This window comes from Wolffia australiana, chromosome 3 (assembly GCF_029677425.1).
Source record: "Wolffia australiana isolate 7733 chromosome 3, ASM2967742v1".
Taxonomy (NCBI): Eukaryota; Viridiplantae; Streptophyta; class Magnoliopsida; order Alismatales; family Araceae; genus Wolffia; species Wolffia australiana.
The window spans coordinates 22625934-22648774 of record NC_135837.1 but is presented as its reverse complement, the minus strand read 5'-3'; the positions used below and the strand labels follow the sequence as shown (position 1 = coordinate 22648774).

The following is a 22841-nucleotide window of genomic DNA, read 5'->3' as shown; positions in this document are numbered from 1 at the left end:
CTAATCTGATCACCATAAATCCCTGATTTGAAGCCATAAAAAGAAAGCATCTGGATTGAAGAGACATTAAAACAGATGGTTACACATTTTGTTATTCTTACAGATATTTAATAAGTTCAACGGAAAATTTTCCCTTTCGCGTCTCCACAATCTCTCCAACCTGAAACCAATGGGGAATTCAATATTGAAGAGGACCCCAAAAACATAGATCAAAAAAATATCAACAGCAAGATTATGCAAGATCATGCAAGCACCTTTAATCTCCCCATCCCGCTGACTGAGATGAGGTCCCCAGTTTTGAGCGCAGCTCCATTCTTTGTGACAGTTGACCAGTTAACTCTCACATCTCCATTACTGATAATTGTTTTTTCAATGACGCCAATTAATTCAGGGTTTTCCCATGGAAAACCAGAAATTAATAATTAAATCAAACCTGATCATGCCAACAAGCTTAGAGCGAGATATCTTGAACCCCGCACTGGCGAGGGCATCGACACGTAGAGATGCTTCCACTGTTCTTAATGACTTTGTCCTGTAAATGAAGAGGATCATGAAATTGAGGAGTTAGTTTGGAAAGATTTTGAGCAGATGAAGGCAATCGAGGACGATATTCCACACCTCGGAGGTTCATACTCCAGTGCAAGCAGGGGAATCTCTGTACACGAGACTGAAACATTTCCTACCTGTCAAAGATATAATTCAAAATATTGGCCTCTAGTTATCGCACAAATTTGATTTATTACCATGTCTTTTTTCTTTATTTTATGGTTCGGAAACATCATGATTGGATCAAATGAGACATTGGATCGTATAAAAAAATCGGTGAAAAGACTGATCAATCTTGATCGATTGATACTCATTTATCCTAATATATCGATCATCAATTCGTGTGATCGATTGATTTGGCCAGTAAAAAATAGAAAAGTAAAATAAGATGTAAAGGCCAAAACTCAGGCGTAAAGGTCCAAAAATTCAGGCAAAAAGGACCGAAAAAACCACCTTCATCAAATGCACGAGATTACCATTTGATTGATCTACTATCTAAACCATTCAATAGATTTCAATTGGATCCGAAACAGTCCATTTTTTATCAAATAATTTTGAAACCTACTTTAAAGACAACGCCTGACAAGTAACTAGTGTCATTATACGTTTGATTCAAAAGAGTAAGGCATGAAAGTTGACCTTCACTAGTGTTGAAACGATGAAGTCAACAAGTTCTGGCACGATAAGAACCTGGGCACCCTTTTCTCCCTGAGTAAAAACGTTAATTTTTTTTTATTTGACTCCAGTACAGAAAAAAAATTAGGGGCATAGGGCAAAGATGACGTCTTTTAGTTAAATTAGCATCCACCTGCAGCAATATGTCCCCCACTTTGTCCCTTACGATGCCTGTTCCAAGTATTGCTCCAAGGAAGTCGCCATGAGCGCATGGATCAAATTGAAAATTCCCCGAGATTCTGGATGATTGAGCAAACTTGAGGTTCAAAGTAAAAAGTCACTCTTTATTTTAAAAATTGGCCGAATGATATTAAAGTCATTCGACAATATGTGACTAGACAAACTGGGTCAGTGTGACGAATGAAAAGATGACGTCCTATAAAATGAGAGATAACGGAGATAAGCCTCTTTCATCAATCACCTATCATTTTCTTATTCACTTCCCAGAAATTCTTTTGGGAATATAAGTTATATTCGAGACAATCAAAATTTGACCTCACTTTCAACAAATGGTTGAATTTTTTTGCTGTATGGCACTTAACTAGGGTATTGAAGGAGCTAAATTGGACAAAATGAAAAGAAAATAAATAAAGACATATGACACAACCTCACCGCAGAAATCACATCTGGGGAAGCCTCTAAGACGTCTGGATGCCCAAGAGAAATCCGACAACGCTCAGCCTTGAAAAAAATGGAAATAAATTAAAGGAAAATACAATGTGAATCATTGTAATCGAGGAATCATAATTAAAGGCTGATTATTACTTCAGGGTACCCTCCCTGGGCCACAGCCTTGATGTCGGCCAACTTCTCAAGAGCCGCAAGAGCTTCCTTCACCACAGGTGGAGTGAGAAAATTTGTGTGTTGGACAGTTCTGCGCACTGATGCCCTTCTTGCCTAATCCAAGATTCAAATTTTGGAGGATTCAAATAAACGCAAAATAGAAGTTTTAAATGAAGATATAAAAATTTCCCCCAATTTGTAAAACCAATAATTTCAATGAACGGTTGAATTTCGCATAGTCTCAGCAAAACAGTGTGGAATAAAAACATATATCAACTTCATATGCCAAGATATCCCCTTGAATCTTATCCGGGGAACTGTTGATATCAGAATCTTACAAGACGCGAGTGAGCATTCATTTTTCCTCAATGTTCTCAAACGAAAAAAACGACTGGAATTTAAACGTCAAAGCAGCCAGATGATGATTTCATGATAAACACACAAGATAAGGCAATATGATACAATTAAAAAACTGGAATTACCATGTCAATTGCGCTTTTGACGGCTTCAACGACATTCTTATCAGCACCCGCCTCACAAACGACACCGCCTGGTCGGAAAGCTTCCACCTCTGAGTGGCACACCCTGACTAATCCAAAGACAGAAAAAACGATGATTCAACTTAAAAATCGCATTTTCTCGAGGTGACGAAGCATATTATGAAATCCGAACTGCATTTTCTCGAGGCGACGATGCAAATTATGAAATCAGAATCGCATTTCAGCGAGGTGACGAAGCAAATTCTGAAATCTTACGAGGGGCGTAGGACGGGAATCGCAGAGAGTTGAATTCCTTGGAGCCTAGCATAGCCCAAGAACGACCTCTTCTCAGCAAAGACCTTCCACCAGCCATCGCCGCTGGAACTACTGCGACGGCAGCCATCGCCGCCGTGCTCCGCCGCTGGTGCCGGTGGCGCCGCCAATATCTTTAATGGGCTTCAATCGTGAAGAATTAATAAGCCCGTTATATCGGGTAATTGAGACATAATGTTATTCTCGCCTTTCTCCAAAAATTAAAGAAAAAATTGTTAATTAGAGATCCGTAGTCGTCTTCCGTTCGTCATCGGCCAATGTAAAAGAAACGTATGTTGGGCTAGGATTCAATGCAAATTATCCAAAAAAGGGGAAATGAGAAGGAATATTCTCTTCTATCTCCAAAAAAATTAAAATTAAAATATTGTCAGCCTTTGATGATGGCAATTATGGTGACGGTCAATGCCCTGTATGAGGTCAACGGTCAACATTTGACTTCCTCAATGACGATGACGATGCAGTCATCATCGTCAGATAACAAGTTTATATATTGTGTATTTTGGTGGTCAATTTTGTATGAAAATGTCTGTCACGACAGTTGCTCCTTCGAGGAAGAGAGAAATAGTGACAGCCAATACCGGCGTCAAGTGGTGGGCGACGGTCTCGGGGCAGATCCTGACTTCCTCTTTTTACTCCAAGTACGGAATGCCAGCCGTCACCCGTCACATCACACGTCACGGTGACGGCAATGTGATGGAATTAGGGGCCTGTGACAGTGAGGGATGACGAACTCGGTGACGCGACAGTGGCGGACGGCCTCGGACGTGTGACATGACGGGACGCCGTTACAGATGAGGGCCGTGATGGATTTAAAAAATGACCAAAAAAAACTTTTAAAATGTAAGATTTAAGCTTTTCGACAGCTGAGACTTCGCCATGTGGTATCGCGAACTTGATTTCTTGGCATTTTGCAGAAAAGTCCCTGTATTAATTCATGCGCGCAAAAGGATGCAACCCAAAGATAACTGGAGATATGGCCCTACAATTCTCTCTCCTCCACATGGTTGTTTTCCCATCACACGTGACGGCGACGCCGTCCGGTGACAGGGACGTGACGGGATGCGGCAAACCATGACGGTGACGCGAACGTGATGGTTTTATTTCGAAATCCTAGGACGTGTGACGGGACGGTGATGTGAGGAAACTTTCTGCAAGTCACCGTCTGTCACAGATCGTCATCCGTCTCATCACGTCGGGCTCGTCACGTCCCGGACCTGCCATTCCCTAACTCCACGACCGGCACATATAATTCTTCCTTTTCTCTGGCACATCTTTGACATAGACATGAATGACAACAAATTTTAGGGACTTCGACAACGATGTAGACGCCTGTTGACGACAACGCCATCACCGTGAATTCTTCATCCAACAATGTCATTGAGTTGATGACATCACCGCAAGATGTAGATGATGATCTCCACCTACATGTTATCCAGTTGTGAATTGCAACAAAATAGGCCCAAATACGGTAAATAATTGGGAGGGGGGGGGGGGAGGGGAGGAAAGGACCTAGATATTTCAATCTGGAGCAACACACCATTTTTATATTTTTTGGTGTTTTTTTATGGACTATATATTTTACGCAAGGTCGGTATCAAAGAGGGAAAAGACGAAAACACCCTCGCTGGCGTATAAACTACAAAAATAAGAAACGTAACGCGCTACGGCGCTTTCTCCCGATGACTTTTTCGGCGGCGGCGGCGATGGCGGCTACGACGGCGATCGCCGCCGTCTTTCTGGTCGCCGTGGCGGCCGCAGATTCGTCCACGTCATGCCCTTATCCATGCTTCCCGCCGCCAACGATCGTCGGATCTTTTCCGCCGCCATTTCTCGCCGGACAGAATATTCCGCCGCCGCCGCCGCGGCCGAAGGTGATTCCGTACGGCGTGGCGGCGCCGCCGCCGCCAAACGCGATTGTTCCGTACTTCCCCTACTATTATCGGACTTCGAGTTCGGAAGCTCTGAAGCTACCCCCTCTCCTCTTCTTTTCTGTTCTTCTTGTGTTCTTCGTTTTCTAGGAAGAATTGTGCGTTTGAGAGGTAGAAAAATAAACGTTTTTGGGGTAATGACTGGTTTTTTGCATTTTTTTTGCGTTTTATTTTCCTTGCTACCTACATGGTTTTGCATGATAATTGAGGTGGATAATTTAGAGGGAGATATATGATAGATAGGGGATCGACCTTGGTATGATCTTTGATAGGCATACTCTATGGAAAATGAAAGAAAAGGAGAGGAGAATTGGTGTATTTATTGGACAATTCTTGAGTGATTCACTAAATTCACCAACAAGCCAGTTTAAAATACATTTATAATATTTTATACGCTTAAATTTTAAGTCAAGCATATTTTAAGAAATCAAGTAGGACTATATGTATTGTGGGTTGTATTGATTTTATACAACTCATTTTGCAAAATGAATGCAACGGTAAATAAATTAGATGTCGTACACAAGGTGGCATTGATCACCAAGGGGAGGTTTTTATTGGATAAAAGTGGTGGTGATTTGTACTTAGGGTAAATTAAGCATTAGGCTTCCAGTTTGTGTCTTATAAGTTCTTTTTTATATTTATTGAAATGCATTCACATTACACTCTCTTTGAGCCAGATTTTTTACCTTAATTTGCGAATGAATTGTCCCATATTCCAAACAATTGTGTGACAAATCCTACCCAATTTTACCATTTGGAGATCACTCTGTAAATCTTACGTGCCTGCTCATCTTGAGAGCACTCAAGACACGTCTCCTGAGTCACTGATACATCTTTGTTAAGTAAGCTTTCTTGACCTTGGTGCACTAATAAACCATGAATTAGTCTAGAAATATCGTTTAAGGAATATGAATTATAAAATAATATTCATTATATTTTCCTTATACAGTGTTACTTAGGGTTGAATCCACTGGAGCAGATAAAGAGATAAAAATTTTATGCTAAAATATATTTCTGCAACTTTTTAGTGTTTTTAGGAATTCAATATAAATAAAAATAATAAAATAGTAAAATTAATTAAAAAATGAAAACTAAATATTTTTATTATTGATATTGGTTTTGTATAAAATTTGGGAATTTTGTGGCATGTTTTTAATATGTAATAAATTAATGGTAATTAAAATATCATTGACTGGCTCTGTGGTGCTCCTTAGCCGCTGTTGTGTGAGGGCAGGCATGTCGTGATTGGTCTGCATGCATTAGGAGCACAACATTCCAGTTTGTTATTGGCTCACTCCATCGACCAGGTCAACTGATCACCAGCTGGCTTTGGCCAATTGAGTTGACTCAAAGTCAATTGATTAACCCAGTCAACTTGCAATGTTGTTATTGCAAGTGGTCAAATAAGTATGTGGAAATTGCAGGCCATACAGCAGTGAGACATGGTGATGTGCGGTGACTTTGAATGGATGTAGAGAAGTGATAGAAGTGGATTTTTGGGACATTTTGTTAGCAAATTACAGCTCATATATAGGTTATCCATTAAAATAATAACCTTTCAAAAATGGAGAGAAAGTATGGGAAGAGGGAACATCACATTAACCTCTTTGACAAATGCCCAACAGGTTGAGTGGTGCATTTTCTTTAGATCGAATATCTGAATATTAATAGCTCTCTCAAAACTAAGGAAGTTGATGAATAAACATGGCAACAATATTTGAGAGAAAAATCCAAGGATATAGACCACAAATGAGAGAAAAAGGTTCAAATAATGGTGCTCCAATGCTCATAGCCCTTGACTATGATTAAATAAGATTAGAGGGCCAGCATGACCTGACTTTTATCCTCTGATATGAATCCTTGATGCTGCATATTTCTAATATTAACATGTGGATTCAAAATTTTCTTAGATCAACTTAATTGCATCAATTGAACTAATTTCTAAGTATTCTTGATGTGGACTCTAATTTTTCTTTTAATGGTCTTGGTGTACTCAAATGTTCTTTTATTGATCTAGGCTTCTCCTTTTATCCCATTTTACTCCCAAAAGTTCTTATTAAATTCACCAATGTTTTGTATCTAAAATAAATACAAAGAAATGTGAGAATTTATCCACTTGACTTGAAGGAGTCGAGTGGATTGGTATCTTAAATGAATAAATCTAGACAATCAGATCTTAGTAAATTATCCATTATTTTATAATTTTAACGAGAAATTGTGAATAGTATTTGTTCATAAAAGAATATAAATCATAGAAACATAATATCATACACTTATAAGTAGTTATTTGATGTCATCCTGTACCGCTCTGGACTCCTTGTTGATATTGTATTTGTCAATTCCTCAACCCCTCTGGACTCACCTTATGAATCTCGATGAATCTCTTCACAACTCAGTGAGTTTTTTATCCACTTTTCATTATTCAACCTCAAAATACTTTTGTAACTCAACAAAAACACTCCTCTAGAGTCAAGCCACAACTCCCTCTAACTAATTCTTGATATTTCACTAATATCAATAATTTTGTTGATATGATTAAAAAATCTTCCAAATAATTATCAATGTATCTCAAAATAATATACTCCAAAAATATTTTGGATTATCCTCAACATATTCCTTCATTTAATCCTCCGGCCTTCACTTATTCAATCAAAATGTCTAAATCCGCTAATAACAAATAAATTCTGAAATTTATGAATTTATCTGTAAAAAATATTTATAGGGTATAATATTTTAATCATTAATCACAATTATAAGTTCAATTGTAAACCAGTTCATGATTAACTGATGAGTCACTAATCACTTTCATATGTAGCCAATTTAATGGTATTAAAAAATCTCGCTATTCAATTACATTTATTGTCTATTATTCTCAAATGTTAGACTATTGGTTTTGCATTCAGTAAAAGTAAATTCAGACATCATTACAGTAATATTGTGGAGAATTCAACTCAATGTTAAAAAATAACTTGGCGTAATAATAATGTGTATAATGTTCAATCAAAAGTGAACCAAACGATGCCAATCATATCAATGATCAATTAAACTATTGACCAGAGCATTATAAGAGTCCACAAATGTAGTAAAAACCTCCTATTTTTTAAAAAAATAATAAAATTGAAATTAATTTACATTTATCTGAATAAACTCGGATTGGAAAATGATTTCAACTTATCTCAAGGTCAAATCAAGACACATAATATTAAGTTAATTTATAAAAATATGTCCCTCTATGCTCAATGGATTTGATATATTTACACATTTAGTCGATGGGCTTGATATATTTCATGGTGATTGATAATAGTGCATGATGTAAATAAAATAAAATTGGCATACCAAGTATTAAAGAGGATCATTGAAAATTTGGTTCAGGAAAGACATTTTATTTTAATGATAACACCTTTGATGCTAAATATCTGATGGAATTATACATACATGTGATGCTTATAATGAAGTCCAATAATATATGCAATAATGATAAAATTATGATGAGATCATTATACTGGGATTACTTCTTTTAAAAAAATTATAAATGTTCTTATTCATACAAATTTAATAAGGAAATCAAAATGCCATGATATAATGGCATTGTATACTTCCACTCTTATTTTGAAGATGGTTGATTAAATAGACACTAGTGTGGAGATACTAAGCAGAGATACTATGTGTTGTTTGTGGAAAGATTTCTTTTAATAATATACTATTATTGTATACTAATAGATTTATTTGTATGAATCCTTTTATGGATTTATCCTTTTCAACCAAATTGATTCATGCTATGTTCATGTAATTAGTACTTAGATCTGAGATGCTAAATACATATTTCAGATGGAAGATTGTGGTTTGAATATGAAATTTGAATATTGTGATGGATATTATGTATATGTCAAGACAACCACGCTTTCATATCATGATAAAACTTAGTAAAATACATATTATTCATTATTATTCTTCTACTATTTATAATGAAGTATTTGAATATACACAATGCCATACTGAATTATGATGAGATAATAATATAGGAATTAGTACACTTAAAATATGAATTCCAAATATTATTATTAAAAGGATTCTTGAGACACAACTAAATATAAGATGGGTCCACCTGATAATTGTGGCAATCGTGGCTAATGATGTGTCCACAAGTGTAAAGACACTAAGACACTAAGCACCATATGATAATTGTGGCTAATGATGTGTTCGCTAGTATAATAACACCATCTGATAATTGTGTCTACTGATGTGTCCACTAGTGTAAAGACACAAAGATTATATGATTTAGAGAAAGAGTTCACCAAAATGATCCATACGAATCCCTGAGCGGTATTATACAAAAACAATAATCAGGTTGTTTCATGTCATGTCATATAAGTGGTCCTTATACCCTAGACACCAAAAATGTTTTGTGAATGGACAACTATGTTTTGTGACTTACGAGTCCCTAATCTTAGGCTTCAAATCGATCTTCAATGAGGTATAGCAAGAAGTATATGAAGGTGATTGAGTGGTCAAGATGGTATCATCCACCCTTGGTATAAGAGGATATTGACTCTAAGTAAAAATTTGCATTAAATTACCTATATTAGGTGGTCGAGATATCAGAGTTGAGGTTCTATATCCCAAGTTATTCGAGAGTCTCTCATGAATGAATGATTATATATATGGTAACCGATGAAGGTAAAGGTTCCATGATAGAGTACATTTTCTACTATGTATCTTCGAGAGCATAAAATACAGTGTGACACTCCATAGGTTGAGATCTTGACCACTCATTGGGTTTTTAATTGATCCTTGATTAATAATCTATATGATGATATAATTAATGAATAATGTTGTCCAATTAATATTATGGGGTCATGAATATTATTAACTAGCCTAATACATGGGACTAGAAGGCAACACGCCGAAGATCTATGGATGTTGGCGGATGTGCTTAATTTATAAGGGTTTTTGTGAAAAGTTTTAAAATAAGTATAAATAGAGGGGGCATCCATTTTAGCTTCTCAAGCTAGCCAAATCTAGAAGCCCCCTCCTTGACTTCTAGTGAGATTATATGTTGATACTTCTCAATATAATTTTCATATAACATATTTAATCAAAATTGAAATAATAATTTTGTTGGATAAATGCCTCCTATGGACCAATCCCTTTCTGATCCGACACTTTCTATATTTTGAAAATTAAAATTTACCACTATTATTGCATAAGTCTAAACTCTAATGACATATCTATATCTCATGAAACCATAAAATTTTTAGGCTTATCACATATCAATGAATGAATTCTAAGAAATGGTGTTTGATAAAAATACCTTTATAAATGTTTATATTGTTCCCTATTTTTTTCGTTTACTATGTCTTCTCTAGATACACACTTCCTGACTTTGTCTCTGTCCATTGTCTTGGTGACCAAGGCTGTAAAACAATCAAATATACCAAAATATAATTATATAAATAATTAATATTATTTTTAAGACTTTGGTATGCCATTGATCTACTCTTTCCCATCAACGTATCACCACGAATTTGAGGTATATCACTTTTTCCTTACTTCCTTCTAATTGAATATTTTATTTCTATAAAAAAAATTCCTTTAAAAAATGAATAAGGAATGATCCAAGTGGGGAGTGAATTATATTTTTTTAATTTATTCAATCTTATTTAACAAAGTATGTGGGATATGTCCACCTATCTAGTGAATGAGATACATGACACATCATGATTTGTTATTTCTTTAAAAAACTAAGGGCAACCAATGATGTTAGTGGGTATCCAACCTGGGTGATTATGAACACAAACCAAGTATGCTTGAATGTTCTCCCAAAAAAACTAACTATAAAAGTACCACTAAATTTTTTTTTGGTGAAGCTCATTATTCTTTGACTGCCAAAGTCATCCACAAAATGATGATGGTTAGCCTCCTTCAACTTGACCTCCAAATCCTAACCTTGTTCGGCACCCAAAACCTTCACCTAGTTGACCCCAAAACATAATAGGATTCATTTAAAGTATCTGTATTTAGTTAATAAAAATTATCACACATATACAGATAATTTAAGCCATTTAGATACTCGAATATTTATATAGAGAATTAATCATTCAATATAATTCAACATGGTTCAATAAATCTGATATTTACTTAAGTTTTTCTTATTTCCTTATTATGTATTTATCATCTTCTATATTGGTGCAATTTTCCTCAGTTGCTAAAGATCAAAGTTACCACCGGTCAAGATGTGTAGAAATCAATATTCCTCATTTTAAATCTTGATGGAGTGCTGTGGGATGTTTCCTCCTCTTTCATGAAAAATTAAAAATACTGTACAAAAAGATAAATAAAGTATCCATGGACTCAGAAGAACGTGAAGATTAATCAGAAGTTAATATTTTCATGAAACTTTGATTAAGTTTCCGATAAATTGTCCTATCAGTTGACTGTTCAATTTTAGTTGTGATTTTTAATGTTATTCTTTTTTCCCGTAATTTCCTCAATCCTAAATTGAATGTCACGATTCTAGATTATATGGATATATATGATGTTAGTAATAACTTTAATGTTCAATAAAAAATCAAAAATTGTTTGCAAAATTCTTTAAGTGATGATCTTTAGGCCAAGGTCGTTGATGACATGATTTCTCTGTCACAATGCTATCCTTGTAACTTCTTCTAACTTCACCTAAGAACATAATACCAGATCCAATGGATATGATATGATGTTAGCAAAGAATGTGGTGCAAAACATTTACATAAGCCAACAGCTTAAAACATGTTTGTTCGCATGTCATATAAATCTTGAGTCCTGAATTCGTGATTTTTCTTGTTGACAAATGAGAAATAGTATGTAGCGTTATCTCCTGGTTGCTCTTTGTAGTGTAATTTTCAGTGAGAGAGAAGGTTATCTGAAACTAGGGCTAAATCACCTTTTTGGGCTTTAAAAGTGTAGATGTTAATGTATAGTTTTCACAAATCAAAAGGTCAAATGCATTTAATATGAGATATAAAAATAAGACATGGAAATTACTTTAGTTTCAAACTGACATGAGAGATGGTCAAATGTGAGATGTCTTCATATACATAATGGTAGTCATCCAATGCACGAGTGAACTGCATATCTTGAACCATATTAAGTTATTATGTTTATTTCCATAATTCCTGAATAAATGTGTATAAAAATGTATGATCTGAAGTATGAGGGTTAACTTAACGTAATCTACTTTGAACATCCATCAAATCACAATTATGCATTTTCACTAAACTGCTTTAAGAATTAATCTTCAAAATTATTATCATATAAAATCAGAGATGAATATTCAATTCTTAAATTCTTTATCTACCAATTCACACATTCTCAAACCTCACTTCAATATTTTACATTTATTACATCATATTTATTTCACATATAGTATATCCCTATATTTAAACCCAATTTGTTTTCATCATTTTTTTTAGTATAAATCTTAAGCTTAAAAGGTGAAAAACCTCCTGGTTTATAAGTTTTTACCTGAATCCAAACTTTTTTCTTGAGTTTGTAGTTATCTCTACCTGAACCACAATCAACTTGTTTTTTTATTTATCTCAATATTATAAATCTAATTAGATCATAAATTTACTTTTACTTACATACTAGAGACAAAATACAATACTAAGTTTCATCTCAATTAAAGGGCTATCACCTATTCTCTTTTTCTATGTTTCAGCCCCAATACCCATGCAAAAAAGCACATTGTGTACTTAATTATTTTTTATTATTTAACTTTACTATAGATTTATGCATTATCACTTTTTGTTATTTCCTTGTGATCAGTAAATGATGTAAATATATGTGGCCTACAAGGCGGTCACATATTCCATATCTCGTTCTTTGTTCATTAATAGAACATATTCATTATTGTGCACGTGGGATACTTATAATGAAGCTATGAATACATGGTCTGGCTTATGTGATCATATTACAAAGATCACTAGTCTTTAAGCATGTGTTCTGAATATTCCCATTTGAAGGATACACGAGAAGGACATCAAAGTATCCGGATAGAATTCATGGAAATATATATGGTCGGCAAGCCGATCACACATTCCATATCTCTTTCCATGTTCATTAATAGAACATATTCATTATAGTGCACGTGTGATGCTTACAATGAAGTCCATGAATATGTGATCAGACTTAGTGAATTATGATGAGATCCTAATCCGAAGATCACTAGTTTTTAAGCGTGCATTCTAAAACATTCCTATTCAATGGATACACGAGAAGGACATCGAAGTATCCGGATAGAATAGCACTAGCTAGCCTCACTCATGTGATGAGTATGGTAGTTTCCGTAGCAATTAGTGTGCAGACACTAAGGATAGATAGTGGGTGCTCTTTAGTGGAAAGAGTCCATTGAATTGATCCGTACAAATCCCTGAATGCTATTATACCAAACTGTTAATTAGGTTGATTCACGTCACGGTTGATAAGTGGTCCTTAGACCTAAGACACCAAAGACGCCTTGTGGACGGACAGTTGTACTTTGATAATGCCCAACGAGTCTCTAATCATGTGATTCTAAACGGTCTTAGTTTGGGTACATTAAGAAGTTCATGAAGACGATTGAGTGGTAAAGATGGGATCGTCCACCTTCGGTACAAGAGGTGACAGCTCAAGGAAGATGATGCGATGAAGTCCTTGGCCAAGGCAATGAAATATCAGAGAAGAGTTCTCTGATGATTTCCGAATGCATCAGTACTAACTCAGATGACCAATTAGGGTTTGACAATTGACCATACCCTAAGTCATCCAAGGAGCATCAAGTGGATGAGGAATTATACGTGCACGGTACACACTCCTTCGTATCTTCTAGAACACGAGGTGTGGCTTGGTACCCCACGTGTTGGAGATTGGTGGCGACGACGTCCACACATCGACATCGGACATGTTACTACTGTCGTCTGAAGTCAACATGACCGTTGAAGACTTGCCGCCATCGTCACCGAATCAAGTCAACATGCCAGCATCAGGCATGTCTCCACCCACACACGCCCCCTCACGTGTCCTGACACGTCGCCAAAGGCAGATCCAGAACTGCCCCCTGACGTGATGCAAAACCACGTCGCTCATCACATCGCTCGTCTTTATTTGTATTTTCTCTTTCCTCCAAGTCCTATATGTATAGGCAAATGTGTCAAGAAAAAGTTAGGCAAGTCATAATTCAAGAATCTAGTTTTTCTTAGACTCTTCTTGGAGGACTTGCCCTAGCCTCTCCTATCCCCTTCTCCTTCTGGTTGCCGCTGGCTATCATTTCTCTCTCTCGCCCGTCCTTCTTCCCCCTCTCTTCCTTTTCCTTCCCTCCCTTTCTCTTCTCCTCTCAACGACTTCGCCCGCCCCAGGCCACCCAAGGCCCCCCAAGGCCGCCCAAGGCCGTCCTCCCCAGGGCCCAAGGTCACCCAAGGGCAGCCCAAGGCTGCCCGCCCCATGCCACCCAAGGTCGCCCTAGGGCAGCCCAAGGCCGCCCGCCCTAGGCCGACCAAGGCCGCCCCAGGCCACCCAAGACCGCTTGCCCCAAGCCACCCAAGGCCGCCCGCCCAGGGTCGTCCAAGGCCGCCCCAAGACAGCCCAAGGCCGCCTGCCCTAGGCCACCCAAGGCCGCCTGCCCCAGGCCACCCAAGGCCGCCCCAGGGCAGCCCAAGGCCGTCCGCCCCAGGCCACCCAAGGCCGCCCCAGGGCAGCCCAAGGCCGTCCGCCCCAGGCCCGCCCGCACGCGCCAACCGCGCTGGCGCTCACGCGCACCAATCCCCATCGGTGTGTATTCGCTCTTCCCTCACGCTCCACGCCAAGCCCGTTCAACGCCCGGAACGTCCAGACCCTCTCGTCTAGTGGGCCATTCAACGCCTGGAATCGCCCAGTCTCATCACAACCAGAATTCCCCGCAACCTCTTTCACGCACTACGGTGCCGAGGTACGACTGAACTCTTTGGTGTCGAAGTGTTCTTTGCCCAATGTTCCGCGAGAGTTCTCCACCGCCGACAGATTTGATTTGATTTGGAACTTCCTAAAATTCTCTCTATCGTGAGTTTTCCCCGTGATGTGAATTCGAGTATTGGATTTGGTGCTTTGGCATCGTCGCGGTGGTTGAAGACAGTACTCCCGCCCTCGACGAGGAACGGGGCTGCACCACCATCATTTCATCGGTTTTAGGTTTTTGAACTCGATCGTGTGAACTTTGTGCCTGTTTATTTCCTCTACCCAAACCCGTCCATCATCCTCCACCGTCATTGTCATTCCCGTCACCTGAGACGTCTTCCCCCTGATCGTCCTACGTCATCCATCCCTCGTCGTCACTCCCGTCTCCCTTAGTTGTCCTGCATTAAAGACTCAACCTATCAATTGTGTTAAATCGATCCAACATTAATTAGTCTATATGATGACATAGTTAATTAATTTGGAAGGCCAATAAAGGTTATTGGGCCACTGGAGTCGTTAACTAGACCGATACGTGGGCCTCGAGGCTCACATGCAAATGGTCTTTTGGACGTCGGATGATTTACTTAAGTTTGGGGGCTTTTTTATGAAAGATACTCACTTAGTATAAATAGGGGAAGGCCTTGAAACAATTCTCCCGCGCTAAAATTTTTTAGGGGCCTTCCCCTTCTTGACCCTTATCCCCATGACTCCTCTCCATTCCTGATGGGATCAGGACGGTGTAATGATGGCGACTGAAATTGAACGGGGCTGTCAATGAGAAGGAGGAGATCTGATGTGCTGAGGACCATGTGGATACTTCTAGAGGCTGCACACAAGAGCAGCTCGACCCATCTCGCTCCAAGATCCAAGAAATCATGAATGAGATCTGTTCACAGATTCTTTGTTTCATGTTTTATCGATGTTGTTACAATTACATTTACGTCTTATGTTGCGGATCATTTTGAATTCTTCATCTAGATGTAGGCCTCTAGAACCCAATAGTAAACACACCAGCTGCATGTATTTTATGATTACAATATATTACAAACTTAAATAGGTTGACAATTGATCATAAGATGATTTAAATTATCCTTAACAGATGGAAGGGATGTGCTTATGTTGTGTCACAAAACTTCATAGAGAATATCTCTTCTAATTAAAAAGCTACGCAGAAACATTCTAGAAAAAATCAGCACCTTTGTGCAACATGATATGGTATCAATGCCCTTATGAGGTGGTGATGAATTTTACACACTTTTCAGTCTATCTTCTGCTTCATTTAAATATTTTATATCAAGCTCATAAATAAAATCTCCTCTTAATTACACTAAAGAGTTTCTAAAGACAAAATCTGATCACCATTTTATTTTTCATTGATATTTACAAAATATCTCCAATCAGTGTAATTTGGATTAATACCGAATTCAGATTAAAATATATATCAATTATACTCTCTTGATTTATTATACCTCATGTATACATTTTGTATGACTTTCTTTCCAATGATCTGAATTTTATTTTCTTCTCTCAACTTCTTTGAATCTAGTTCCTGGTATTTATTATACATACAATATCATTTCTTCTTTAACAATGGATGTTAAAAACAAATTTATTTTCTTCACTCAAAGTCATTTTATATGCTAACATTCCTTTTGTTTTATTTTGATCATATTTATAGGACATGTTTTCACTCAGGGCTGGTTAAGCATCCTCAATGTAGAATGAATATTACTAAGACTCAAATAATAATATCTTCCCGGAGCTGAAAATATCATGAAATTAAGTTGAAACATGTTTCATATAAGCTGTAACCAAGCACATCACTATTTCCTATATGATAATACATGTTATGAAATTTCTTTATTCTAACTCAAAGCGTAAAGTAGTTGGGTTTCAACTACATTAATAATTTGGGCTATAAAAATATTTTAAAATTTATTTTATCCAAGTATGGGCTTCGGTCTGTGCATCTGGCTACCAGATTGTGGCAGGGGCCTTTGCCGATTACCAAGTGTGTGCCAATGGGTTGATGAAATAAGTCAATGACCAGTGAGAAGGGGTAAATGGGCTGTGGATTTGGGCTACAGGTTTTGCTATAGTTGGGATAATATATCCCACACTGATTCAACTTGGATTTAATAATGTGGTCTATGTCAATATCAATCCTTGAAGAACATGAATAATTTGTGTAACCCCATTCTGGTCACACGTCTGTATTAAGTCACATATAAAATGACACACCCATTAGTTTTAGATTCACCTGAATAATAGAATTGGGCAAGGTCTGATATTGTAATATATATATATATATATATATATGCCAAGTCAGAGTGGACTTTTGCGGTTGTTAGAAAGGATATCCAGATGAATCCAATAGATGCTAAAATACAAGGAATTGGAGTTCTGTTGGGTTTAAGTTGAACAATGGACATAATGAACTTAATGCAATAATTAACTGGAGAGAGTTTGAGATCCAACAAACATCAGGAGTTTTTCTTACATTTCCCAGGTTAGTTTTTAATTTTTCACTCATTTGTAACCAACTTTGTATTTAACATTCATTATATCATTAAAGTAATGGGCCAATCAACTGTCAACCAAGAGCCCAACTACGGCAGTGTAATTGGGCTTCTATAAAACGACCGAGTCAAGCGATTTACGCCGAGGGAGTTCTTGTTTGAAAACCTTTGAAGGCGCTAAAGAACAATCGCGACGTTCACATTTGGAGCTGTGCGGGATCTAGTCTACGGAGATCGATTGTCATGGTTGCCATTGATCACTCCCTTGTTGATGTTCATCTCTTCTTTTCGATCGATTCGATGTTTTTGGATTTTTCTAGGGTTTCTGATGATCTTTTGCCCGTGGAATTTCAGGCAGACGTAGAAGACGAAGAACTAGAGCCTCTCTTCGACTACACTCGTGTGCAGCCCGTGGATTTTCTCTCCGTTCATGGCGGTACGTAAATCTTGCGCATCTGTTCGTTTCTCTGAGACCTGTCGTTAATTAGCGGTTTCATGATTGAACGAGACAGATGAAGAGATAGATTGCTCTCCTTGTATCCCGAATGCGAAGCGTAAGAAGTGCTCTGAGTCTTCGGTGAGTTTGTAGGGTTGATTCCAGTGTTCAAAATTTTGTAATTTAAGTTTATTCGTTAATGCTGCGATTGTATGTTTTAAGACGGATGGAAAGGTGGAAAATCTCGCCGTGGTCGTGGAAGAGAAAGATCAAGAGGAGGAGGAGGAAGACTGGCTGCCTCCTCCGCCGCAGGAAGAAATAGGTGCTTCATCGGCCTTGCCAGAGGACGAAATTCTACGGGAGCTTAGGTGGGTTAGCTTTGTTTCTTCCAGAAAATAAGAGCTCCGATGATTTCTCCTTAATCTCCTTAATTCTACGGGAGCTTAGCTTTGTGAAGTTTCAAACATGTTAAAGATTATCAATATTCGAATTCGGTTTTTACTTTCGCGATTTTCCCACTCCGGTGTAAAGAAATCGATGTTTCAGCATGCGGCTTCTGAATGAGGACATAAGAACTTCAATGCGTTCTCCTTAATCTCTTCGCATGAATCAATGTCTGGATTATTCTCTTTAATTGAATTTTAATCCGGTGATGGAAATTAAAGTTCCCTACAGATTAAAGACGGGTATTCTTCCAAATCAGTTTTCTGCTTTTGCAATATTCCAACTCCGACGAGAATAAATTCTCGCAGTAGAATGAGGATTCTGAACTGGGAAATCAGTGCTCCAATGCTTTCCCCTTGATATTTTCTTGTCGATCTATATCGGGAATCTTTTCTGAATTTATGAATTTTGATCCAGTGATGAAAATCAGAGTTCTTAACAGACTAAATATGTAGTTCTTTAGATCAGTTATACGTTCACTATATTTCTACTTCTGTGTATAGACATCTTCGTTTCTAATGCGAGTCCAAAATTGTGGAAGAACAGCCACCGAAGCAAAGACATTCTCTCAAGTTTATAATCACTCAATGTTAGCATAATTGGTTGGTGCTGGCGGTGAAATTTGGGTCAAACTTAATGTGAGATCATCGATTAAGTGGTGACTTGCGCATATCTCTAAATGATCTTTGGTTTATTTCTACCTTGCTTGGTTTTGGGTGGATAATAAAAATTGGTCCAATTTCCAGGTTGAAGAAGGAAGAACTTACGTCGATTGCTCACTCTGCGGGGGATGTAATGAGGGCAGTGATGGAATCCGCGAAGAGGGAAGTTGCCAGTTGCTCCTCTAGATCGGATGACGAGGAAGCTGTCTTGGAAGAAAAAGTCAAACCTGGGTCAGACAAACCCAAAATCCTCATTTCCATTCAAGGCAAAGACGGGCAAAAGCAGTTCCGCATGAACAAGGTACTACCTTTAAGAGAGGACAAAAAAGTTGATCCATACATGGAGCTTGGTGTTGATATTAACTTTTGTGACAGGAGGAGAAGCTTGAGAAGCTGTTTAAGATGTATGCAAGGTGGGCCCAGGTTGACCTCGAGAGCCTGGTCTTCTGCTTTGACGGGGAGAAAGTCAACCCATCTGCCACACCAGCCGGCCTTGGCTTGGAGGATGATGACATCATTGAGGTACATGTCAGGCAGGGCCGATAGGGCCGATAGGACTTATTTAGTCAACTCTTGAAGAGAGTACGATCAGAAGAAACTGCCCATTAAGTGTGCCACTTACTCTTGGAGCAGGATTTTTGTTATTGTGTCAATACTTATGCGCCAACATACAGTCTCAGGTTGACATTTTCTATTGGACGTGGCACTCTCAAAATGTAACTGAAGTTTTCAAAGGTTTCCTCAGGCCAGATAGAGACTAACCCTTGAATGCAAAACCAGAATGGAGCTTGACTGCAAGATCTACCCATCAAGCGTGTAAGATATTTGGCCTTTGTGGCCTGATGGTGCAAGGTGAAAAGTCCGTTGCTCAACGGATTAAAAGTTACTCTAGGGATAACATGTTGATCTTACGAAGAGCTCACATCGAGGGGAAGGTTTAATACCTCGATGGCAACTTTTGTGACTATCAGCCAATTAGGGAGAAATATACTGAAATATTTAGAGATGTACAATCCAGAAGTCACGAGTATCCTGTGGAGATGAATCTGGGGTCTCCCTCACACACATCATGATATATCAAGAACTATTTCCCATATTCATTTCATTTATGGAATTTTCCAGAAGGATATATGAAGACGTCAAGGGAAAGCATAAGAAAGGCACACGACAGTTCATCACATGGTCCACAAATGAGTTGTTTTTATGTTATTCATTGTCCAAATTATGTTTTTCATAGCTAAATCAAGTCTTATTTCTCACACCTGTGTCATCTTATTATTTTGGTTCCCCTTTTTTTGAAATGCAATAGCTATATCTATGAAAGGACACTCCTGACTCTGATCCTATGGTCAAAAGGTAAGACTGAGGCTTGCGAAGGTTTTGCAAAATAGTTTGAAATCTACAACAAAAACAGGTTCACATTTTATTTGATGGTCAGAAGCGATTTGAAAGTTAAGCAGACATAATTATAAGAACCCTCAGGAAAAATATAAATGCCTCCTACATTACCCATACTACGTGGAAGTATTGATGTAATCTCATAGAGTCACTTGGTCTGATTGCCACATGAAGAACATAAGCCAGATGGCTGAAGGGGGAGACCTTAGATGCTTGTGGGCAGTTTTAAATCTGTATATATATTATGTCTCTTGTGTTCAACTTATTGAAGTGCCCACCTAGACACAGAGTGTTGACCTTGCTTAGTCTTGTTAAGTAGATCTGTGGATCACTTATACATGAAGGACATAAGCCAGATGGGGGAATGGGAAGACCTAGGATGTATAAGATCATAATATGAGCGATTCGGCATATTTGGATTCCTATATGTCCATTGGTGTGGTACTTTATCATATGATTCGTATAAGATCCATCTGTCTAGATATCATCATATCCATCTAGAAAGCTGTATGCTTTGGAAGAAGTTTGTATAGTTTGGGAAGGGGTTTTTGAGAAAAAGAGGAATCTACTTCAATCGATATGCCCTTAGCAATGGTCATACATAACACAGAGATCACAAATTTTCTTCTCTCATGTGGTTACATTGAACTTCAAGTCACCCTTCTACACATGCACCTTGTCTGAAATTGTACTTCTGTGGAATTTTATAGTAGGGTATATTAAATCAAGATTGGGAGGAACGATTAAGAAGCACAATATCTCGATGCATGCTCCACAATTTATTCAATTGAAGTTTTTTCTAAATAATACCTTGTATTATTTACAATTTTCATGTATTGCACCCCTGTCCTGTTATTGTGTCAATTCTTAAGTTTAGAAAGGCAATGTGATGCCCTCCCAGAAGAGGACACTGTGGGCAATCAGCTTTAGACCTCTTGTAAAATATTTTGTCATCTACAAAGAAGAAGTATTAATTCCTTGTCTGGAGTGTCATCTGAAGATGAGCTTAGAGTCTCCCTCAAACACATGAATGCTCACACATGCATTGGAAGTAATACTTCCCACATTCATTTCTTTAGTGGATTTTTCCAAAAGATTGTGTGAAAGCAGCATTGAAAGGAACTTAAATAATTGTGCTACATGCTTTGAAATTTAATAGATTTTAGATTATTTATTTTACACAAATTTTCATTACTCACACTTGTTTCCTCTGATAATTTTAAATTATATTCTTTCAAGATGCCATAGGGGCTCTCTTGTTTGGACACTCTTGATTCAAACGACGAAAGTGTACTTGCATGGGGAAGACTCTTGACTCTGATTATGTGTGTCTTTCCATGGGGGCCACTCTTGACTCAAAAGGTGAACTCCATATGACTATCATCCAAGTTAGTGAGTACACTAATGCATGTAGAACTCTAGCAAAGGATTTTGTGATCTAGAAAAAAAGGAAACTGCACTTCCCTTTAAAGAGCATGATATTTAGATGAACTTAGGGTCTAAATTAGTTCTTCCAACATTCATTTCTTCTATGGATTTTTCTAGAAGGGTAAAAGAAGTCTTTCAGCAATCTAACTTAATCAATGGTGAGGATTAAATCTAATATATAGAAACATCTCTAAGGATCTTAACCACACACAGTATAACAGGACTTAAGCAAACACAACAAACATAACTTAACCATGTATCTAACCTGACATATAACAACACACTTTTATAGTATAAATGCAAAATATTCTAACTTAATCAGTTGGGGTTTTACGATCAATACACTGTAACTCTCAATCTTTATCTCTCTCTCTATATATATATTTCTCTCTCTTCTTGGATACTATATCTTTTGATAACTAATTCGCCTCAGGGATCATTGATTGCAAATTGAAAAATAAAGTTGATCACCAAATTCCAAAGCCTTAGCTCTTGTTCAAGCTTTAATCAAGTGTGCCACCAACATGCATACCTGCGAGTACCTTCTTAGTACCTCCCAAACTGACAAAATACAATTTCCCTTAATGCGAAATTTGATAATCCGGCCCCAAAGATCAAAACTGATGGCGACATAAGTGAATGTGAAAATTAAGATATTATCGTATGGCTCTTCTAGGATTTTGATGAAGGCAAATCGTGTATGTAATATTTGTGTCATTGTAATTTTAATTTACTTAAATCAAATAAATTTGTATGTAATATTTGTGTCATTGTAATTTTAATTTACTTAAATCAAATAAATTTGTATGTAATATTTGTGTCATTGTAATCAAATAAATTTCAAATATAGAAACTCACTCAGATGTATAGTTAGAGCAAGGGTTTTTCCACAAGGACTGGCCTTTAGATGCGGATTTAATAATTGAGTTATAGTTAAGAAGAGGTAATAATAGTAATTAAGAAACTAGTTGAAGAAAAATAGTAAGTAAATATAGGTCGATTGGGAAATGAAGACGTTAGGCTTTTATATGATAATAAGTAATAATTAGTGAGAGAAAGTAGTAGTAAAAGGACAGAGTGAGATAGTTATAAGTAGGATGTTAACCGGATCATATTTATTAGGATTAATAATTTCATTGATAGTGGATATAATAAGTAAGTAGTTAGTAAACGGAGGAAATATTAAATGGATGAGAAAACTGGGTATGAGAGAGAGAATATCAGATATTAATTATATCATTTTTATGGATATTAAAGATAATAAG

General features: G+C 37.3%; 2 protein-coding genes across 2 annotated transcripts; one reads left to right on the top strand and one right to left on the bottom strand.

The window, feature by feature from the left end:
* Nucleotides 1-26: 26 nt before the first annotated feature.
* LOC144700449 (RNA-binding S4 domain-containing protein) lies at nt 27-2952 on the bottom strand. The gene is made up of 10 exons (XM_078571854.1): nt 2760-2952; nt 2487-2593; nt 1987-2118; nt 1829-1902; nt 1355-1460; nt 1186-1254; nt 619-683; nt 434-532; nt 255-354; nt 27-160 (listed from the first exon to the last, which is right to left on the bottom strand). The coding sequence occupies exons 1-10, from the start codon at nt 2884-2886 to the stop codon at nt 98-100; spliced, it is 942 nt and encodes a 313-aa protein (XP_078427980.1). The 5' UTR covers nt 2887-2952; the 3' UTR covers nt 27-97.
* A 14395-nt stretch (nt 2953-17347) lies between these two features.
* LOC144701341 (Ubiquitin-like superfamily protein) lies at nt 17348-19403 on the top strand. The gene is made up of 6 exons (XM_078573134.1): nt 17348-17454; nt 17563-17644; nt 17721-17785; nt 17867-18012; nt 18835-19051; nt 19126-19403. Exons 1-6 carry the CDS (start codon nt 17452-17454, stop codon nt 19294-19296), a joined length of 684 nt encoding a protein of 227 aa, XP_078429260.1. The 5' UTR covers nt 17348-17451; the 3' UTR covers nt 19297-19403.
* Nucleotides 19404-22841: the final 3438 nt, after the last annotated feature.

Excerpts from the sequence above, each read along its gene's own strand:
- LOC144700449 (XM_078571854.1), bottom strand. The coding sequence starts at position 2,886 with ATGGCTGCCGTCGCAGTAGTTCCAGCGGCGATGGCTGGTGGAAGGTCT. Across the intron at positions 533-618 it reads CTGGAGTATGAACCTCCGAG|GACAAAGTCATTAAGAACAG; the intron begins GTGTGGAATATC and ends CTTCATTTACAG. Across the intron at positions 161-254 it reads GCGGGATGGGGAGATTAAAG|GTTGGAGAGATTGTGGAGAC; the intron begins GTGCTTGCATGA and ends CATTGGTTTCAG.
- LOC144701341 (XM_078573134.1), top strand. Across the intron at positions 17,645-17,720 it reads TTTTCTCTCCGTTCATGGCG|ATGAAGAGATAGATTGCTCT; the intron begins GTACGTAAATCT and ends TGAACGAGACAG. Across the intron at positions 17,786-17,866 it reads AGAAGTGCTCTGAGTCTTCG|ACGGATGGAAAGGTGGAAAA; the intron begins GTGAGTTTGTAG and ends GTATGTTTTAAG.